Raw genomic sequence first — 20,778 nt, 5'->3', positions numbered from 1 at the left:
ATTTGGTTACATTTATCTTTCACCCTCACTGAAACATCCTCTTATAGGTATTAAGAGGCTACTTTAGGAAGAAAGTGAATAGTTTAGTAGTAAGACTGAGTGATCTTCCATTTCCAACTTCTCTGAATAAGAGCTACTTTGTTCTATTGAGGATTCTTATATTCAGTGACTGCATTATTTTTTAAGGTTTTATTTATTGTTTATTTTTAGAGAGAAGGGAATGGAGGGGGAAAAAAGGGAGAGAAACATCAATGTGAGAAACATCAATCAGCTGCCTCTCATATGTGCCCTAACTGGGGGCCAAACCCACAACCTAGGCATGTACTCTGACCAGGAATTGAACCAATGACCTTACACTTTGTAGTATGACGTCCCACCAACTGAGCCACGCCAGCCAGGGCAGCAATTACATTATTTAGTTGATGTTACTTTGGCTGTACTTTTTCATAAAAGTGATCCTGAATTGAGCAATTCATGCTGTTTCAATACTGGAATGAGATGAGTTGTTCCTAGGAAATGAACCAAATAAGTTATTTTATTACTTTCTTTGGATACATTAATTTACTTAAGGAAAGATCTTTAATACTTTGTCCCATGTAAATAAATTCTTTTCAGTACTTTCTTTCCCTAATTAGCAAACATCCTGTATCAGATCTGGGAGAAATGAACACTGTTGGAATCATGAACATATGGGTTGTGTATTGCAGCCTGTCAAGGCCTAGCAGGTCCACTCTAGGTTCTGAAAGAAAGAAGAAAATGCACAAAATCTTGGGGATGGTTGACATGCCTTTATTCACAGGTGGGCAAGCCACACACGCTGCAAGTTATGTGTCTCTCGTGAGAAGACCCTACTGGCTTAAGTACTAGAAGCAAACAAAGCTGGCTTCAAGCCAGAAAATTATATAACATAGCATGATTCTACGCATGCGAGCCCACTTCATGTTATGGGAACAGTTTATTGGACCCAGTCTCAAGGCTATGAGAACACTACTTATTAGGCCCATTCAGGGCTATGGGATCACTGCTTCCCTTAGTTACTCAGACACCTGGGTGAGGAAGCCAGACTGCCTCCACTTACCCTACAGGTTGCAACATTGCCTTTGTCACGTTTATATTCTTTTTTCTAAACTGAGTTTAGTCTGTATTCTTTTTCTCTGGGCAATATGATTATTGGTTGGGGAGGGAGGGAGTGCCCTATGTACTGCAGGCTCTTTAGCAGCATCCCTGGCCTCTACCCAGCAAATGCCAGTAGCACCCATCCCCATTTACAGTTGTGACAATGAAAAATTCCTCCAAACATATCCCCTGAGGAGCAAAAGTTGCCCCAGTTTGAGAAGCACTGGTATACAGCTTCTTCAATTATCATAATTTCTGTGTCACTATCACTCAAGTGAAGAAATAAAACATCACTAACACCCCAGAAACCTTTTTCATTCTTCCTCCCAATCATGCTCCCTTTTTGTTCCCCAACTATAATTGCTATGCTGCTAACACCATAGATTAGCTTTAATTTCTTATACTGCTGTTTTTCGGCTTACAATAAAGTGACATCCAGATAAACTCATTGGAAGTTGAAAATACTGTTAGCTGAAAATGCATGTAATGCATCTAACCTACTGAACATCATATCTTAGCCTGTCCTACCTTAAATGTGCTCAGAACACTTACATTAGCCTAAACTTGGTTACAATCATCTAACACAAATCCTATTTTATAATAAAGTGTTTAATATGTCATGGAATTCATTATATGTATCTCTTTTGTACCATTGTAGAGTTGAAAAATCATTAAGTAAAAACATTGTAAGTCGGGGACTGTCTTTAAATAAATCAAAGCTTTATATAAATCAAAGCTTTTTCCCCATCTTATCTCTCCTCTACTCCAGGTCCTACAAATATGTATCTTAATTGTATTCAACATCTTTCATATAGTTCTTATGCTGTTTTCCATATTTTCTATTTTTTAATCTGTGAATTCATTTCATATTTTAGTCAGATTTGTCTTTCAATTCACTAATTCTTTCTTTGGCTATGTCTAATCTGCTCTTATATCCATCTATTTATTTCATAAGTTCAGTGGTGTTTTTCAATTTTAGAATTTTCATTTTGTTTTTATCTGTGTTTTCTAACTCTCTGCTGACCTCCATCTTTTCTTATAATTTCTTGAGTAAATTATTTGTAATATTTTAATGTCTATAATTATAGCTCCATTATTTAAGTCCCCTATGAGACTGATTGTATTGTTTATTGTTTCTCTTGGTTTTGTGCACATCTTATGTTCTCATAAACCGGATATCTTTTCATTGGTAAACAAATTAAAACATTATACAATTAAAAAAATTAAAGCATAGTGACATTCTGCATCAATTGAGAATATACATTTTTCTTCTACTGGGGTAATAGCATAGGGCCCCTAGACACTCAGTATTACCCTAATCAAATCAATGATAGAGCTAATTTCAAAATTGGATCATCAGTCCCTGTCAGAACTGATCTATTTTTAGAACAGTTACTCCTAGGGAATAGTCGTTCAAGGTCTTAAAATATACCTATTAGGTAATAAAGGCAATTGATTTTATACTTTATAGATAGTGAACATAAGAATGCCAAGAGGTTAGAATCTGTGTTAGTAGAATTGGGATGAGTAAGTTTCTTCATTTGTTTCTCCACCAGAAAAATCCCTTTTCCTACCAGACTCTGCCAAGGTAAATTTTGCTACTTCAGGGCAGTGAAGAAGGAAATGTAACTTTAACAAGTGATTGACCTTCCAATTGCAGAGTCTGAGGATTTATATGGAACTGCTCAACAACATTTTTCTGATTTTTTATACAATGTTATTTTATTTGACCCCTAGAATTTAATTATTTCTTTTTTTAACTTTTTTTTTATTGTTGTTCAAGTACAGTTGTCTCCATTTTCTTCCCACCACTCCCCCCACCCCAGCCATCCCCACCTTCCATCCCTTATCCCACTGCCCCTTGGCTTTGTCCATGTGTCCTTTGTAGATATTCCTGAAAACCCTTCTCTCTTTCCTTGGCATTCTTCCCTCCCACCTCCCCTCTGGCTACTGTCAGTTTGTTCTTAATTTCACTGTCTCTGATTATATTTTGCTTGCTTACTTGTTTTGTTGATTATGTTCCACTTATAGGTGAGATCATATGGTATTTGTCCCTCACTGCCTGGCTTATTTCACTTAGCATAATGCTCTCCAGTTCCATCCATGCTGTCGCAAAGGGTAGGAGCTCCTTCTGTCTTTCTCCTGCACAGTTTCTTATTCCACTACTGTTGACCCTTTCTTCCTACAATCTGGACCCTCATTGGCTCAAACAACAGGAACTAGGGACTATGACTCATGAGCCCTTCAATCAATTAGTAGTTGCCTGAAACTTATGTATGGGAAGAGGAGTTTTGTATTTAATTTCTAAATGCCACTTGCAATTACTGAAGCATACCTTTACATACAAGACCCAAAGTGCATATGTATTCACACATTGTTAATTGAAAATTTTGCCATCAACTGTCTACCTATCAGTATGGATGGTAACTGCAAGTGTAATTCACAAACATTTTCTCCTAAATATTGTCAGATCCACATTAGTTTATATTGAGAGATAAACATTTAATGTATTAATGGAATTCTGGAGGTTGGTTGTTATAGATGTAACCTACCCAAACTAATACAAGGTGGCAAAAGTAATTTTACAGTTGTAATACAAATAAATAATACAATAATTAATAATAATAGAAGAATAAACTGTGGTTTGTATACTCACAACTGTAAACCTATTTTTACTCTTGCCTGTATAACCACTTCCTGTGTTTTCCCCCTTAACACTTATATGCTACATAGTGTACTTATTTATCTTGTTCATTATCTTTCTTCCTCCACTAGAATATAAGTTTTATCTGTAATGTTCACTGGTGTAATTCTAGTGCCTAAACAAATGCCTATAATAAGTGCTCAATGAATGTTTATTAAATGATTAGATGGGTGGATGAATAAATAAATTAATTAATTAATTAATAGGTGGCAGGGTTTCACTTAAGGCATTTCAGGCTTAAACAAGTTATGGAACAAGTGTAGTTTTCCTCCGTCAGGATTATGGGGTTAAAAAAAAACATGAGCCGTGCCAAATACATTTGTCCTCTGAACAGAGTAAATTCCCAGTTGTCACAGAAAGATCTAACTATAAGACAAGTTGTCAGAAGGGTGTAAGAATAAATAAGACCAAATTGCAAGTTCTGTCTTCATTAGGACAATGTTCATGTATAGTACAGAACATCTGAGTCCTGTGTGCTTCTTTTATTGGTGAAACAATCACTTAATAAACCCAACCATCCACCTTCCCAATTGATCCATCCATCCACCCATCTATCCATCCCTTTTACAACATTTATTGATAACTTGTTAGTATTCTAGGGGATAAGGATACAAAGATGTATAAAACATGGACTACCCTCGGGTTTTCACAGTCTAAGGAGGAAGATGAGTTTATTACAATATTGTCTCATCGGTAGAGTAATTGGTCTTAATGCATTAAAGTGTCCTAAGGAAGAAACAGAGCTTTCAGTGTGTGGTTTTTATATCTCTGTGACAACAACAATTTACAGTTATATACTTATGTGACAGCTGGAAGTGAGTGTTTAATGTGACATATCAAAATCCCTCATTTTTAAAGCCAAAAACAGAGACCATTATTTCTCCAATATTCTAGGTACTGGTCTGTGTAATCTCAGAGACTTAGTCTGTCAGTATTGGAAGTCTCTTATTTGCTATTCATAGAGTGGTGTTTGAAAAGGAAGTGTGAATGATAATTTTATTGGCAGTGAACGTTCTTTGTTTGTTATAAGAGAATGCCACAGTGCCACTGGGCTGTCTCCTTGTTTAATAGACCATAAAATTAAAATTTCCACCCTGACTTCTAAGAGATGAGATGAGTCAGAAAGTGACTCATTCTGTAATCAGTTGGAAGCACAACCTTTATTGTTATTTACCTCAGATTGGGTAAAAGTAAAGAGATTTTATTGCTGTAGCACTGAAAAGATTAGAGCAAGGACTGATGGAGGGAGGCTAGCTGTTACAATGGGCTGAGCAGTCATTGACATTTTCTCTCACCCCTTCAGATTCTAACAAGATGGTTGCTGTAGGTCCAGTTTTAAAGCTAATTCTATAGAAATAGAATGAAAGCGATCCCAATGCAGCTAGTTAGTTCATTTTGCTATCCTAACGAGACCTACAAAATTCCACATGATTATGTTAGCTGAGGTAGATGCCCTTCAATACACAGACAGTCGTAATAATCATTTTTCCTAATTAGCACCCCAGCTGAACTCAGAAAGACCTTGAAGATAAAGGCTACATGACAGGGAACCAAAAAATGAAGCACTTCTGATACGGTATTCACGAACTGATTTTATATTCATGCCATGTTGTGACATTTCATGCTGCTCTATGTCCTTGTAAGAGTCTCTTTTTAAAGAAGGAGGAACCTGATATTTTGTTTTTGATGAATTGGTAATGATTACTGAAATGGATGAAATATAACTGAAATAGATGAAATATAAATGTGTCAGTAAACTTGAAAGAAGATAGTAGTGATGGTTGGAGCATACACAGAGAGAGTGCAGAAGGGAATATATAGCCCTTTATTATGAAAAAAAGAAATACAGCCCCTGAAATCTGGAAAATGATCTGACACTTACACATAGGCCTTGATGTTGTAAGGAGCTGAACTGTCACTCAGGTAGGCTATGGTGTTCTCCTGTTGGGCATAATCTCAGAACAACAGCATCTCACAAGATCATTCTACAGCCATGATGAACTAAGACAAAATAAGAGCACTTCATAATATTACCTAAGCATAACTAAAAACACAGTGACTGTTCAAGCTACAGTGTAGCAAACATCCCCCTTTCTTGATTAATGTGAGTGACACGCTGCTTCCTTACCAATTACAGCTTTAGCCTTGTTCTAGCCGGCCCTTCTAGATAAAACTTATTGAGATGCCAATCATATAATTGTCCCCACTTCCTGACATCACCTAATCTAGATCAGATATCTTCTTCCTTGAACAGCCCCCCAGATTACCTAAAATAAACCCTAAAATATTTGAAAGGATATCATGTATCCTGAGATTGTCTTCCTGACAATATCCTATTGTCTTCCTGAGATGCCTCATGGTTCTCATGTCATGTGTTTTCCTTCATTTCAATGAACAAACGTCTTGACTTGTTTAACCAGAGGTGGGTTCCTGTTCCTGGTGATCTTTGGTCTGATAGGTATTGACAGTGGCCGCATAGTCATTTCCAAATCATCCCTAGTTTAGCAAATGTCCATAATCTAGCTGCAAGGAACAATGTAGGTGATACCACATTGACCCAGAGATTTTGGGCATGGTAAGGAGCTGTTTTGAGTGCCTTGATGTGCTATTTTCAACCCCCTGTTAACTACATACAAGAGCCCTCCCCTCTTTTAGAATGCCTTGTTCACTGTGGTGCAGTATCTTAATATGTACATAGACTAGAGAGATTTTTACTGTGAAAATATCATACATATAACACACTCTATAATGTATATGAATAGTTTCAACAACAATAAAAAGAGTATCTGAATATTTATCACCCAGTTTAAGAAAGAGAACATTCCTGCTTAGCATTTTTTTCATTCCCTTGCTTTACTTCATGGTTTTACTGCACTTGGATGTGTCCCTATGTAATGTATTTCTAATTTTTCATTTTGAGTGCTATAGAAATGGAAATCATACTGTATGTATTATTTGTGACATTTTTAGCTCAACATTTTAAAATGAAATCTATCCATGTTTATGTTAATACCATTACATTCATCTTCACCATGGTATCTATCATCCTGTAATATATCTATTTTCACGTTGATGGACCTTTATATTATTTCAGTTTATGGTACAAAAGTACTGCTGTGACATTCTTGTTCACGTGACCTGACAAATGTGTGTAAGAGTTTCCTAGGGTGGGGTCTTTCAAACTGTGGGTCATGACCAGTTGGTAGGTTTTTCATTTGAAAAACTGAAAGTGAAGTAGAAAATGCCAGTATACATGTACTTATATGTGTGTATAAGTATAATAATAAATTAGTACACAGGGTGGTGCAAAAGTAGATTTATAGTTGCTTATATGGAAAATAATATAATAATTAATAAATAATAATATAAGAATAATCTCTGTTTTGCATACTGACAACTCTAAACCTACTTTTGCTCTACCATGGGTATTCACATATACATGTAAATGCATGTAAATATGTAAATATATATGTAAATGTATGAGTCTGTGTGTTTACTTTCTGGACTGTGACATAAAATGTGTTTCTTACTGTGACCTCTGCCAAAACTATTTGAGAAGACTCCTCTAGGGAGTGCACCCAGGAATGAAATTTAAGGTTAAAGGGTATTTTTCCCTATAAATCTAAGGAGAACTTAAGTTCCACTTATATTTAAATAGCTTCTGAATGAAAACCTGAAGTCCCAGAACTTACATGTTAGAGAAAATTAAGGCCTAGAAAATTCTGAAGACTCAGTAATCATTAATCACGAATAATGAGTGTAATTCAATTTCAGTCAAACTCTTTCTTCAGAGTATGAACTAGAGGAAACACAAATTCTATTTCAAGCCTTGTATTTTTCACATGTCAGATTGATGTGGCAGAGAGGAATATAAATTTTACATTGAGTATCATGTTTACTTTCTTTTGTCTTTTACTCCTCCCTTATTCCTATACTCTGCCCCCAACAAACACACAAAGCCAGAGCCCATTGTATCAAATGCTGTAGGATATTCCTTGGCTTCCATAGGCTTTCACCATTACTTAAGGCCTTGTTATAGCTGAAAAGTGTGAGTTCTCATCTGACAGTTTTATGAAGTGTAAAGGGCATGGGCTTTTGGTATAAATTCTGTTTCTGCCATAATATCTTTATAACTTTGGGCAGATTATGTAACCCATGTGAGCTTTCGTTTCCTCATCCATAAATGGAGAATAATAATAACTACCTATGGCTTATAGTGAGGATTAGAGACATCCTATATAAATAACCTAGCACTTGGCACATGGTATAAACTCAGTAGGTATTTGTTTCTCATTCTTCTACTAAGCCGTCCATCTACCTCCATGACATGACAAGATGGCAAAGGCATATTTCAAAGGATTGTTCTGATGTCATAGAGTTCTGAAATGACAAATGACTCAGGTGCATATCTGAGTTGAGCAAATAAAATGATTGTAGTTAGTGTTCTTAGAAAAACAGCAAAAGATAATGACTAATAACTCTGGGAAGATCGTATTTGTGTTAGGTGTTGGCAGCACTAGGTGTAGATGGTACAGATGATATGGAGACTCATTTCCTGGGGCAGGTAAACTGGATATGTACCTTTCTCCCCTGACACATGGGAAACTGCTCTCAGTGTGCTATCCGCCTCACCCCACATCTCAAGAACATAAAAAAAAGAGAGCTGAGATTTTGGCATGCCACCATTGGGGTTTTACAACCAACGGTTTATATTATTCCTCCTGTTCTTGTTTCTTTGTGTGTACACTCTTTTCCTATTGCAAAGTTTGACAAAATTTTTTAAAAATGAAATGCCAAAGAGAAAATATTTTAGATTTTGTGGCCATGTGCTACACTCAGCTTTGCAGCTGTAGCAGAAAAGCAGCTAGAGAATATACAGAAACAAATGAGCATTGCTATGTTCAAATAAAACTATTTAGGGACAACGAATTTTGAATATAATTCATATACTTTTACCTGTCATAAAATATTCTTCTTTTGATTTTTTTCCAACCATTTAAAAGCTTAAAAACCGTCCCTAGCTTGTAGGCCGTACAAGTGAATTTAGTATGGGTGGATTTAGTTGGGTGAATTTAGTCCACAGGTCACAGTTTGCCTACTTCCACCCTATTGCTTTTCTGAATTTTCCATAGTTACCTTCTCACAAACTGTGCAAGTTATTTCCTAAACTGAATATTAAAAATATATAATTCTGTGTTTTATTATTGTATTGGTTTTCTGTTGCTACTATAACAAATTGCCACCATTTAGCAGCTTAAAACAACACAAATATATTATCTCACAGTTCAATAGCTCAGAAGTCTGGCTTGGCTTGTTTTGATTCTCTACTCAAGCTTCATAAGGCTGAAATCAAAGTATGTGCTGGCTGAGTTGCTGCTCATTTTGGTGGGTAGAATTTGATTGTTTGTGGTTGTAGGAATGAGGCTCTCATTTCCTCGTTGGCTATTAGCTAAAAGCCAGCCTTAGGTTCTGGAGGCCTCTCTCTGTGGTCCTTACATGTTGACCTCTATACTTCAGAGTCGTCTCAGTGTGCCAAATCTTTTTCTCATTTGAAATCTCTCTAATTCTACAGCATCTTAGTATTTGACTTCTTTTTCTTCCTCTGTTTTTTAAAGCTTTTTTATCTTTATTATATTTTTCCATTACCATTTAGTCCCCTTATACCCCCTACCCACCAGCAATCACCACTTCCTCTGTTTTTAAGAGCTTAGTGATTACTTTGCCCCTCCCCCCCCCCAGGTAATCTAGAACCATCTCCCTGATTAGAAACTTTAATTTAATCAGCAGAGTTTAATCATAGCAGTAGCTAGATTAGCATTTGGTTGAATAACTAAGAGATAAAAACCTTGAGGAGACAGCTTTAGAATTTAGAATAGCACAATTACCATCTACATTTTCAGCATAAATAATAATATGTAAGTCTATAGAGCACTTGAGATGAGATGTATCCAGAAATAATTTAACCCATTCAAGCATTTGGCTTTGGTTGATTAGATCTTTTTATATTTGATGTATTTCATAAGGACATTTTATACAGTTTGGAGCTGATTTAATAGTCTTTGCTTCTCATTAGATGATCTAGCAACTTGGGAGTAAATCTGAGATGTGCATGGTATGGTCATTCTTTTCAATGAATAGTTTGCTCCAATAATAGCATTTTCATTCTTTCCTCAGTACAGGAACTGTTTTAGATATAAGTGACTTTTGTCTCCTCTGTTCAGAAGTAGGATAGGATTTCAGGGTAAATGCTGTGGGGAATCATTTGGTATATTTTTCTGGAGAATTTTTAAATTATTTTACTGTTGTTATATTACAGTTGTCCCCATTTTCCCCCATTGCTCTCTCCTGCCTTGCCCATCTCCCCCCACCCGCATATTCAGTCCCCACCCCATTGTCCTTGTCCATGTTCCTTTATACATGTTCCTTGACTTGACCCTTCCCTTTCTTTCTCTCATTATCCTCCTCCTCCTCCCCTCTGGTCAGGATCCAGTTGTGATTTTCTAAGTCCAATCAGTTACTGAATCACACGGATATAATATTCTGGGCCAAGAAACCTCTATTTGGCTCTCAGATGCTTTTCTTTAGCCATCATGTCACCAGTCTTGCTGATGCTCATCCTCAGTGACCCAAATATTTACAACTTTCTTTGCCTCTTCCCCTGTGATACCCTAGTTTACATCTTCATATTTTTCTAACCTATCTTTTGTTATAACTTCCTAATTGGCCTGCCTGCTTCTGGTTTCTCCTTTCTCCGTATAATATTCCAGAGATTATATGATCCAACCTGAACTTTAGAAAAACTGCCAGAGTTCCCCCATTGCCTCCAGAATAGCATTCCAACTCCTTAGCATGACATTCAAAGATTTCCATCATATGACTCAATTCTATCTTCCAACTTCCTTTTCCATAACAACTCTCCACAGAAGTGTTGGGACAGTAGTTGGTAAACACTATTGTCCCAACAATAGAGATGAGCCATCTTCTGAGAATGGAACATAGGCCTGTGTAACGAGGGTAAAGTGTTTGTGTAACTATTGCGGGGGGGCGGGTTTGAAAGATAGCTTTGATCATTCAAAGATCCTTCTTATTTACCTTCACCATTCAAATGATTGTGAAATCCAGACAAGCCCTTCTAACAGCTATGTTTTTAATTTATCTCTTCCTTTCTGTTAGTCTTGCCATTGCCCTAACATGGGTCTTCTCGCCTCTCTTCTGGACTATTGTCATGGCTAACCTGTCTCCTTGTCCCATTCTCTCTTTACTCTAACTCAGTCATCATATTACAGTAAGGTATCATTCTAAAAGAGTCTTATCATGGCCCCTTTGTAATTCAAAACCTTCACTTGTGCCCCACTATTTCCACTGAAAATTATTTACCCACTAATGCAGTGGTTAAGAACTTGAGCCCTAAGCCAGACTGCTTGGGATGGGATCCTAATTCTCCTACTTACCAGCTATGTGATGGGAGACATGCTATTTTATTGCTCTAAATCTCAATTTCCTCATCCGTAAAATGGGGATAATAATGTTTATACAGAGTTTTTATGTGTATAAAAATATAGTAAGTATGAAGAGCAATTACCAGTACCTGGTACATAGCATGCCTTCAACTAATACTGGCCATAATAAACATAGAGTACTCCAGAGATTGAGATGGGCTCTATAAATAACTGCTTATTTTTTTATTTAGTCATTTTTGAGAGCTATCTATTTGGCTAAATAACTGAGTTTCAGTGTTCTCCCCTTTTGCCCTGTGTAGGCAACTAAGGATTGTAACTGGTGAGTGGTTTTTTGAAGAAAAGGCAAAACGTTTCAAGCAAGCCAATGTTCTAGGCACAGATGTTGTCCGACAGTCCATCTTAAGAAGAAATCCAGGTAATTAAAGAAATTATTTGGTTTCAAAATTGTCTTAATTTGCATTTTAGCTGGCAAAATAACTTCCCTATATTATGTAGCAAATGAGCACAGTTGAATTTCCTGAGTCTCTTAGGTCCTTTCAAAACATGAAATCTAAATTCGCAATTCACACAAGGGAAGAGGAAGTCAGTAGAAAAAATACACAGTGATTTTCCATATATCTGATACACTGAGGCTTTTAAAGGAAGCATTTATCTTCATCACAGACAGTTCTTTTACTGAATGCACTTCCAATATTTTACTAAACACTTAAGGAATTAACACAAAACAGATGAATTAAATGATTCACGTTGTGAAAGCAATCCTTGATTTTTCAACAAAATGTTTTTCAGATTTTTAAAAAATGTTACTTTTTCTAATCCAGTTGTTCTCAACCAAGGTGTGATATTGTGTATTTGCCCCCGTCCCCGAGCCATGGGACTATTTAGAAATGCAAGGGGACATTTCTGGTTGTCTCTATGACTTGGGAGATGGGGAGATTAACAGCATTTAGCTGGCACGTGCCAGAGATTTCCATGTTCTGAAAGGCACAGGACACTTTTACTCAGTGAAGAATTATACTGTCACCAAATGAAAATAACAGCCCACCCTGAGAAGGCTACTCCGTACATTCAAACTATCATTTAATTGGTTAAATATTGAGTGAAACTTGTGTTTAAGAGCATATTTCTCATGTGTGGTGTAGTCCACTGAGAGCAGGCATCTTCTGGCCTGTTCCCAGGGTATCTGATATTTCATATACTGGAGACTAATTCCCTTGTTTTGAAGTGTGGCCGGAAGGGCTGGAAGGCTTGGAACTGATTTCAGTGCCACTTCTGGCTGTGGCGCTAGCAAGGAAGGGCTTTCTCAGATAGGTACGATCAGGTCTGATGACACAAAAGGACGGAATGGAGTAGAGTTAGAATTAAGCAATGGAGTAGAGTTAGAATTAAGCAGTTAGCTATGGCTGCTTCCTTCACTGAAACCTCAGTACCTTCCGGAGGATAAAATGTCTCTCAAGTTATGAGATGTATTCACAGGTACTCACTCTCCCTTTAAATCTGGCTCAGGTACTAGAAACCTGAGTATCATTTCTAGAATCCTATCCTAAATTCAGTTTCTAATGATTTGGAGTTCTCACGAACCCAGGCTCCTTCTACCCTAAAGATATCTCAGAAGGATGGTGTATTGTTCTTCCGTTGCAGTCATCCCTAGAAAGCTGAGCTCAGCAAACCTCCCACAGATGAGTTCTGATGTTATTCCTCATTTAACTCTGGAATGCTCAACTAATTAGAAATAACTATGTGCCTGGCAATTTTAGGATGGGATTATCATTGACAATTATTATAGACTTCTTTGTCCTTTGCTAATGTAGAAAAGTGAATAAAGAATATAAAATTGTTCTCATTTCTAACCATTTTGTATGTAAATTTGTTTTCTGATTATTTTTAATGAGGAGCTGAAGAAATACAAAGCCAAGAGAAAAACCACCAGGATGCACAAAAGTCAAACACTTCACCTTCTGCTGGGCAGAAGGCCAGCCATGATGCGCCCAGGAGAAAGGGGTAAGACACAGACTATCCAAAGGGAATTTTTTGTCTTTATTCCAAATACCTCTAAAATAAAGACTCCTTAGGTTTTGAAGTCTGATGTCACTACAGTGACCCAGAGAAGGTCAGACATTCAGCTAAGGTAACATTCTCCTGAGGAAATGCAGTTTTAATTATTTTTAGTCTTAGCTGAACATGTAAGAGTTTTTCTTTCATTTGACATATCCAGTCTTGTACCAAGTGGTTCTCGTTGCTTCTAGGTAGAAGGTTTCATGTCAGGGCCAGTCTTGTAAAGAGGTGATTACTGCCTTTGCTGTAAAATGTCAACACCCCTCCTCCCATCTGGAGTGTTGATATATGAAGTATCCAAATCAAACACTTACGTTTCGGCTGAAAACATTATATCACCTGTTTAAAATTCAGGCTTCCCTAAGGGAAAAAAATCAAATTTCGCTACCTCAGTAACAATTCATAAAGCAAGTATACATGTCCGGGAGGCCACTGAGAATAGAAATAGAAGGCACACCGGGAAGCAAGATTCAAGGAGGCACTAGGAAACTGGGGGCAAAAGGGTTCCATTAAGGGAGAGAAGTGGCCCCCCAAATGCCAGCTATAAGGACCAAAAGGCAAACTGCTGCTTCATTTCTCAGGCAGCTGTTGGGTTAGTCTTGTGGCTGAGGTAGTGAGAGTTCTAGTACAGACCAAATCATTTTATGGTCCTTTCCAGGTAGCAGGCCATTGTTCGCTCAGCAGAAATCAATGTGAGAGACTGCCAGTGTTTGGGATTTTATCTGGCTCTACAGAGAGTCTATTTTTTAAGAATCTTGAACTGCGAGTAGGAATGAAACCTAAATGTCCATTAACTTAAATACTCATGACTAATTATGTCTTCATTAATTAGCAGAGATGAATGGAAAAAACAGCCCACAGTGACCATACATTCAATGTATTGATTCTTCCTAATATGTTGCATTCATTTGTCACTGCTTAGGACTCTCACAATGCCTTGTGCCTGTTCATTACTCCTTGCATTGCTTTCTGACATCCCTCCGAACACACACTTAATTGTAAGCTCCCTTAGTACTGGCCCTGTGGGTTTTTTGCTTTTGTGCTACAGCATGGTGCCTGGCTCATCAAAAACAATCAAAGACTTGATGGAGTAAGTAACTCAGAGCCCACAAGTGCTCTGAGGAGCTGTACTTTGCAGACCCCACTTGAGTCATTACTCTGTAGGTTACAACAGAATGCTGGATGTGGAGCTTGGAGAAAGTAAGTCAGTCACCAGCACAATGAATTATATATACCTTGGATTGTTAAAAATAGTCGTAGCACTGGACTGAACCCTGCTGAAACTCAACATTGGGATCTGCTGGTGTTCAGTCTTCAAGGGATATAAACACCTGGTTGAGGAGAAAAGATACATACCTGAAAATTTAATATGTATAGAAGAAATTTAGGAAAATGTAAGATTATACTATGAGCTGCTGCCTGAAAGCCTTTCTAAAACAAGACAAGGTATTAATTAACTACAAGAGATGTCATAGGCAGTAAATAATTAAATAAATATTCAATAAGTGGCTTAGGTAATCAATGTCAGAAGGGCACAGGGGCAATCAGGAAAGACATCACATTGTAAGGGGGACTTGATGAGGAGTTTGAAAGATGGTTGGGGTCCAAGATAGCAAAAAAGGAGGAGAGTGATCAAGGTGGAGGAATCACCTTAAGTAGAAGTTCCGAGGTAGGGCTATGTAGAAGGAGAGACTCAGAGCAGCATAGGTTGACAGTATAATAAGTGCTATTCTTAACCAAAAAAAATGTAATTTTCCAGCTATACTGAAGGTACTGACACTTTGACAAGACACTCTTCCAGTGGTCTTTGAAACAAAGATAACTTGGCAGGTTCCATTAAGAGTATCCCAGTACCTTTGGATACATTTTCCCTTCTAGAAAACTGTAGAGTGTTGAGTAAATGAACTGCACTCTCCCCGTGCCACCACAAAAATAATACAGCTTTGGTTTTTATTAAAGTACCTTTGAAAACCCTCATGTTTGGGGCAGGAATCTGTAGCCTGGATCAAACCAGTAGCCTGGATCTTGACTTGAATCTTGGTTTCTGAACGCTATTTTTTGCTCAAGATCTAAATAATTTAGTGAAATGCAACCAGATTTCATCATACATGAGACACCCCATTGTTCGACCTTCATTACCACAGGGGAAAATGTCATGTAAGATATAAAGATTGTTCCTACCACACGAGTTCAGTCACTCATTCTGCAGTAATCATTTGGGTTCTAGTATTTGTCAGGCATCACTCTGTGCTCAGAGAACTTGGTAGGAACTAAGAAGGTCGGAGTTGCTGCTGTCATGGAGCTGCAGTCTAATCAACTGCCACCTTAGTTTATCCCAGAGGGTCATCTGAGCTCCCCTGTCCAGCAAAGTGAATTCAAGCTTTTTATTCTTAGCACTTCTGCAAACAGACTCAGTACACATAGTGGTTCTCCATTCTCAGGTTACAGCAGTGAGTTCCCAAAGTCAGTGGTCTTTTCCTTAGCATGGAGAGGGGCTTGGCTTATCAGCAAGTGTTACGGCCGAGGGAGACTGTCATAACCTCTCCCACCACCACACTTGACACTGTACTCTAGAGGTGTGGGAACTCCCCATAACCACTCAGCCCCAAGGCCAATCATTTACTGTTGAAAATACTATAAATGGTATTCTTGAAATTATATTTTTAAATGATTTCATTTTTATCTTTTAACTATATTTATTTATATACTTTCAGATTTCTTCTTAGCAAGTTCAGATCAGCAACCAGAGGAGAAATCATCATAACGCCAAAAACTGAAAGTGGGCGGAGTTACAGCGTGGACTTAGATAGCCAAAATTTTCGGTATTTAAAGTCAGCCCCCAGTTCAGACAGGTAAGACACATGCAGATTGGACAATGGTATAGTCTCAGGTTATACCTGATGTATTCCCATCCAAACAGTGCTTCTAGGTGCCTATAAAGTATTATTTCTCAGAGGACCCCTAAAATAATGTGAAAAGCCAGGAAGATATTTTTTAACTTGAAATGGAAAGCACTTATACTTCTGGAACTACAGCTATTGAAATAATCTGTGTTAACTGCAGGGACGAGACTATGTTTTGATGTTTTGGGACTCAGGGTTGCAATTCAAATGGAGATTTACAAGGAAAATAAATTCTTTTCATTGATTTATTGATTTATTTACCCTTCTGAAGAAGAAAGCTCCAAGTATCATGTGCATTCCTTGTAGCTTTTTAAAAATTACTAACATCATCTGCACCGCCTCAGAGATTGTTCCATAAATTCAAATTCTTTCTAGTTCCACCTCCTTTGACTTGCTATCAGTGAGGTCAAGTGAGAATCTTCTATGTACAGAACTATCACCTTGTCAAGCAAAGTAAAGAGAAATAGAAAGATAGCTAAGAGCATAGTCATTTCATATCAAACTTGATTTTCTTGATCTTGTTGGGGCATAAGGTAAGGGTTACTTTCACAATTGGTGTATTTCCAAAGGCAGTGATAAAAGAAAAGGTCTACCTTCATGTTTCTCTGCTTCTTCCAAATGTTAACTTCCTTTTGTTTGCTTGGAGCTGCAGTAATTCAGTAAAGCCAAGAAGTAAAACCTACTTAGGTTTTGCAAGCAGAATTACATTCTCCCTGTTATTCATTTTATTTTATTTTATTATTTTTTCTAGGCATTTATATAATTTATGAAGTGATTACCCCCTAGACTTATTGGGGGTTCACTTGATACTATATATATTTTTTAATTTTTTTAAAATTAAAAAAAATTGTATTCAGTTGCAATTGTCTGCATTTTCTTATTCATTTTAGAATATAGAACACAAATCCCCTAGAGAGGACACTCTTTTGACTTTTGGGTCTTTTCATTTTTTTCTTTCTTCATGGAGACTCTCCATAGCTGTTTTTCTCCTCTAAAGCATTTCTTTAAACTAATGTCATTTAATGTTAAACTGCCCAGAAAACAGTATGGAAGCATAAAATAAATCATTTGTCCATTATCAAAAGATCATCACCATACTCGATATTTTCAAAAATTCAAGAATATACATATTTTCCTTTACAATAAATTTTAAACCATGTTAGCCTTTGTCTTTGAAATAATTAGTTACCTTTGATTTTCCTTGATTTTCCTAGCTTAATGTTGCTATTTTTACACAGCCTCTCAGGGACCTGGTGGATGAGTATCTTGGCTTATACTTCAGGCTATCATTTAAGAAGCACATAATATACAAGGTCCAGCACAAATAACACCCCTTTTCATTACAAAATCTTTTATTACAAAATCATAAGCATGTCATTCTGTAACATAACAATATCACACTCAAGCACACCATATGAAATGTTAGGTGAAATGTGAAAATTAAAACTATAAATCATTACACCCATATTACTACCCTACCAACCACACTCAGGCAGGCATTACTCCTGCTGGACCCTGAATATAAAAAGGCAATATGGAGGTCCTTGCTCATTCGTATACTATGTAAATATTAGTATAGTTTATACTAAAACTTATTTATTGTTTATATGAAATTCAAATTTAACGAGGAGTTCTGTATTTTATCTGACAACTCTACGATGAGGTTTGCAGACAAACTCCAAGGCATTTCTAAGCCTCCAGCCCTAGTGCTGAAGGTCAGATTGCTGAAGGTCACAGGTGCAATCCATTAGCAGAAAAGCACTCAGAAAGTAGCCATGAGCACACACAGCTTTCCAAGGGGTTGAAGGGAATCTAGGCAAAATGTTAACAATATCCTCTAAAAAACGTAAAGGAAAAATGGAACTGAACTTCAATTCACTCTGTTCAGTAAAAAATGAAGGATGATGCTGTGTTTTTCAGCAGCATTTCTATCATGACATTGCAGGAGATGGTAAGCATTTCACCATGGGACCTCTACATTCTCCCCCCCCTTTATTTTTTGAGATTTAAACTAGAATATATATGGATTAACTTTGTTTAAAATAAATCAGTTACAATGTTACATTTGATTAAACATCTACTTTATCCTTGGACAAGAGACAACCTGTGATTCAGTTTATTCACCTGCACATAAGGATAGCATGGATAATTATCTCACAGGGTTACTGTGAGGATTAAAAGTGTTAAACATGCCAAGCTATTAGCACAGGGTCTGTTACATAGTAAGCTTTAGTAAAGGTTACCTGTTCACACAGTCTTTATAATTTAATTCCCACTTTTCCGTAGTGTGTGAGATCATTACAGTTAAGAACTACTTTCCAAGACAGTTTCTTTTCTTATAATTATTTACTGTTGTTCAGTTACACTTGTCTGCATTTTCCTCCACTACTCCCCTCCACCCCAGCCAAACATACCTCCATCCCTTGCTTCCACCCTCCCCCTTGATTTTGTCCATGTGTCCTTTATACTAGTTCCTGTAAACCCTTCTCCCCACTATCCCCTGCCTACTCCCCCCTGGCTATTGTTAAATTGTTCTTAACTTCAATGTCTCTGGTTATATTTTGTTTGCTTTTTTTCTTTTGTTGATTATGTTCCAGTTAAAGGTGAGATCATATGGTATTTGTCCCTCACTGCCTGACTTATTTCACTTAGCATAATGCTCTCTAGTTCCATCCATGCCATTGCAAAGGGTATAAGCTCCTTCTTTCTCTCTGCTGCATAGAATTCCATTGGGTAAATGTACCATAGTTTTTGGATCCACTCATTTGCTGATGGGCGCTTAGGTTGCTTCCAGTACTTGGCTACTGTAAATTGTGCTGATGTGAACATTGGGGTACATAGGTTCTTTTGGATTGGTGATTCAGGGTTCTTAGGATATAATCCCAGCAGCCAAATTGCTGGGTCAAAGGGCAGTTCCATTTTTTAGTTTTCTGAGGAAATTCCATACTGTTTTCCACAGTGACCTCACGAGTCTGCATTCCCACCAACAATGTACTAGGGTTCCCTTTTCTCTGCATCCTCTCCAACATTTGTTCATTGATTTGTTTATGTTGGCCACTCTGACCAGTGTGAAATGATACCTCATTGTGGTTTTAATTTGCATCTCTCTGATGGCTAGTGAGGCTGAGCATCTTTTCATATGTCTCTGGGCCCTCTGTATGTCTTCCTTGGAGAAGTGTCTGTTGAAGTCCTTTGCCCATTTTTTAATTGGGTTGTTTGTCTTCCTGGAGTGGAGTCCTGTGAGTTCTTTATATATTTTGGAGATCAGGCCCTTATCTGAGGTATCATTAGCAAATATGTTTCCCCATACTGTTGCTTCTCTTTGTATTTTAGTGCTGTTTTCTTTAGCCCTGCAGAAGCTTTTTATGTTGCTGAGGTCCCATTTGTTTATTCTTTCCTTTATGTCCTTTGCTTTAGGGGACGTGTCTGTGAGGATGTTGCTGCGTGGAATGTCTGAGATCTTCCTGCCAATGTTTTCCTCTAGGACGTTTATGGTGTTATGACTTATATTTAAGTCTTTTACCCAATTGAATTTATTTTTGTGTATGGCGTGAGTTGGTGATCAAGTTTCATTTTTTTGCACGTAGCTGTCCAGATCTCACAACACCATTTGTTGAAGAGACTATTTTTGCTCCATTTTATGTTCCTGCCTCCTTCGTCAAATATTAATTGACCCTAGAGACTTTCGTTTATTTCTGGGCTCTCTGTTCTGTTCCATTGGTCTATGTGCCTGTTTTTATGCCAGTACCAGGCTGTTTTGATTACAGTGGCCTTGTAATACAGTTTGATATCAGGTATTGTGATCCCTCCTGCTTTCTTCTCCTTTCTCAAAATTGCTGCAGCTATTCGGGGTCGTTATCGTTCCTTATAAATTTCTGAACTCTTTGTTATATATCTGTGAAATATGTCATGGGTACTCTAATAGGGATTGCATTGAATCTACAAATTGCTTTGGGTAGTATGGTCATTTTGATGATGTTAATTCTTCCAATCCATGAGCATGGTACATGCTTCCATTTGTTTGTGTCTTCCTTAAGTTCTTTCTTCAGTGTTTTGTAGTTTTCTGAGTACAGGTCTTTTACCTCCTTGGTTAGGTTTATTCCTAGGTACTTTATTTTTCTTGTTGCTATATCAAATGGGATTTTTTTCCTGATTTCTGTTTCTGCAGTTTCGTTGTTGGTGTACAGGAATGCCTTTGATTTCTGAGTATTGACTTTGTATCCAGCTGTTTTGCCAAATTCATTTATTAGGTCGAGTAGTTTTTTGGTGGAGTCTATAGGATTTTCCATGTACACTATCATGTCATCTGCAAACAGTGACAATTTCATTTCCTCGTTTCCAATTGGGATGCCTTTTATTTCTTTTTCTTGTCTGATTGCTGTGGTTAGGACTTCCAGTACTATGTTGAATAGGAGTGGTGAGAGAGGGCATCCTTGTCTTGTTCCTGATCTTAGTGGGAAAGCTCTAAGTTTTTGTACATTGAGTGTGATGTTGGCTGTAGGTCTCTCATATATGGCCTTTATTATGTTGAGGAATGCTC

General features: G+C 37.3%; 1 protein-coding gene across 9 annotated transcripts in view; it reads left to right on the top strand.

The window, feature by feature from the left end:
- The window catches only part of SYTL5 (synaptotagmin like 5), a 276,734-nt gene that overhangs the window by 134,940 nt on the left and 121,016 nt on the right, over positions 1-20,778 (top strand). For 8 of the 9 annotated variants that reach the window (XM_071220313.1, XM_045197942.3, XM_071220316.1 and 5 more), the window contains 3 exons: positions 11,580-11,695; positions 13,173-13,281; positions 16,050-16,187. In XM_071220313.1, coding sequence (XP_071076414.1) covers positions 11,580-11,695; positions 13,173-13,281; positions 16,050-16,187 — 363 coding nt within the window. The remainder of the gene's footprint in view (positions 1-11,579; positions 11,696-13,172; positions 13,282-16,049; positions 16,188-20,778) is intronic. The other variant, XM_071220314.1, reaches the window with a different exon arrangement.

Source organism: Desmodus rotundus, chromosome X, assembly GCF_022682495.2.
Source record: "Desmodus rotundus isolate HL8 chromosome X, HLdesRot8A.1, whole genome shotgun sequence".
Classification (NCBI taxonomy): domain Eukaryota; kingdom Metazoa; phylum Chordata; class Mammalia; order Chiroptera; family Phyllostomidae; genus Desmodus; species Desmodus rotundus.
The sequence above is the reverse complement of the archived record's forward strand: the minus strand, read 5'-3'. Positions and strand labels throughout refer to the sequence as shown.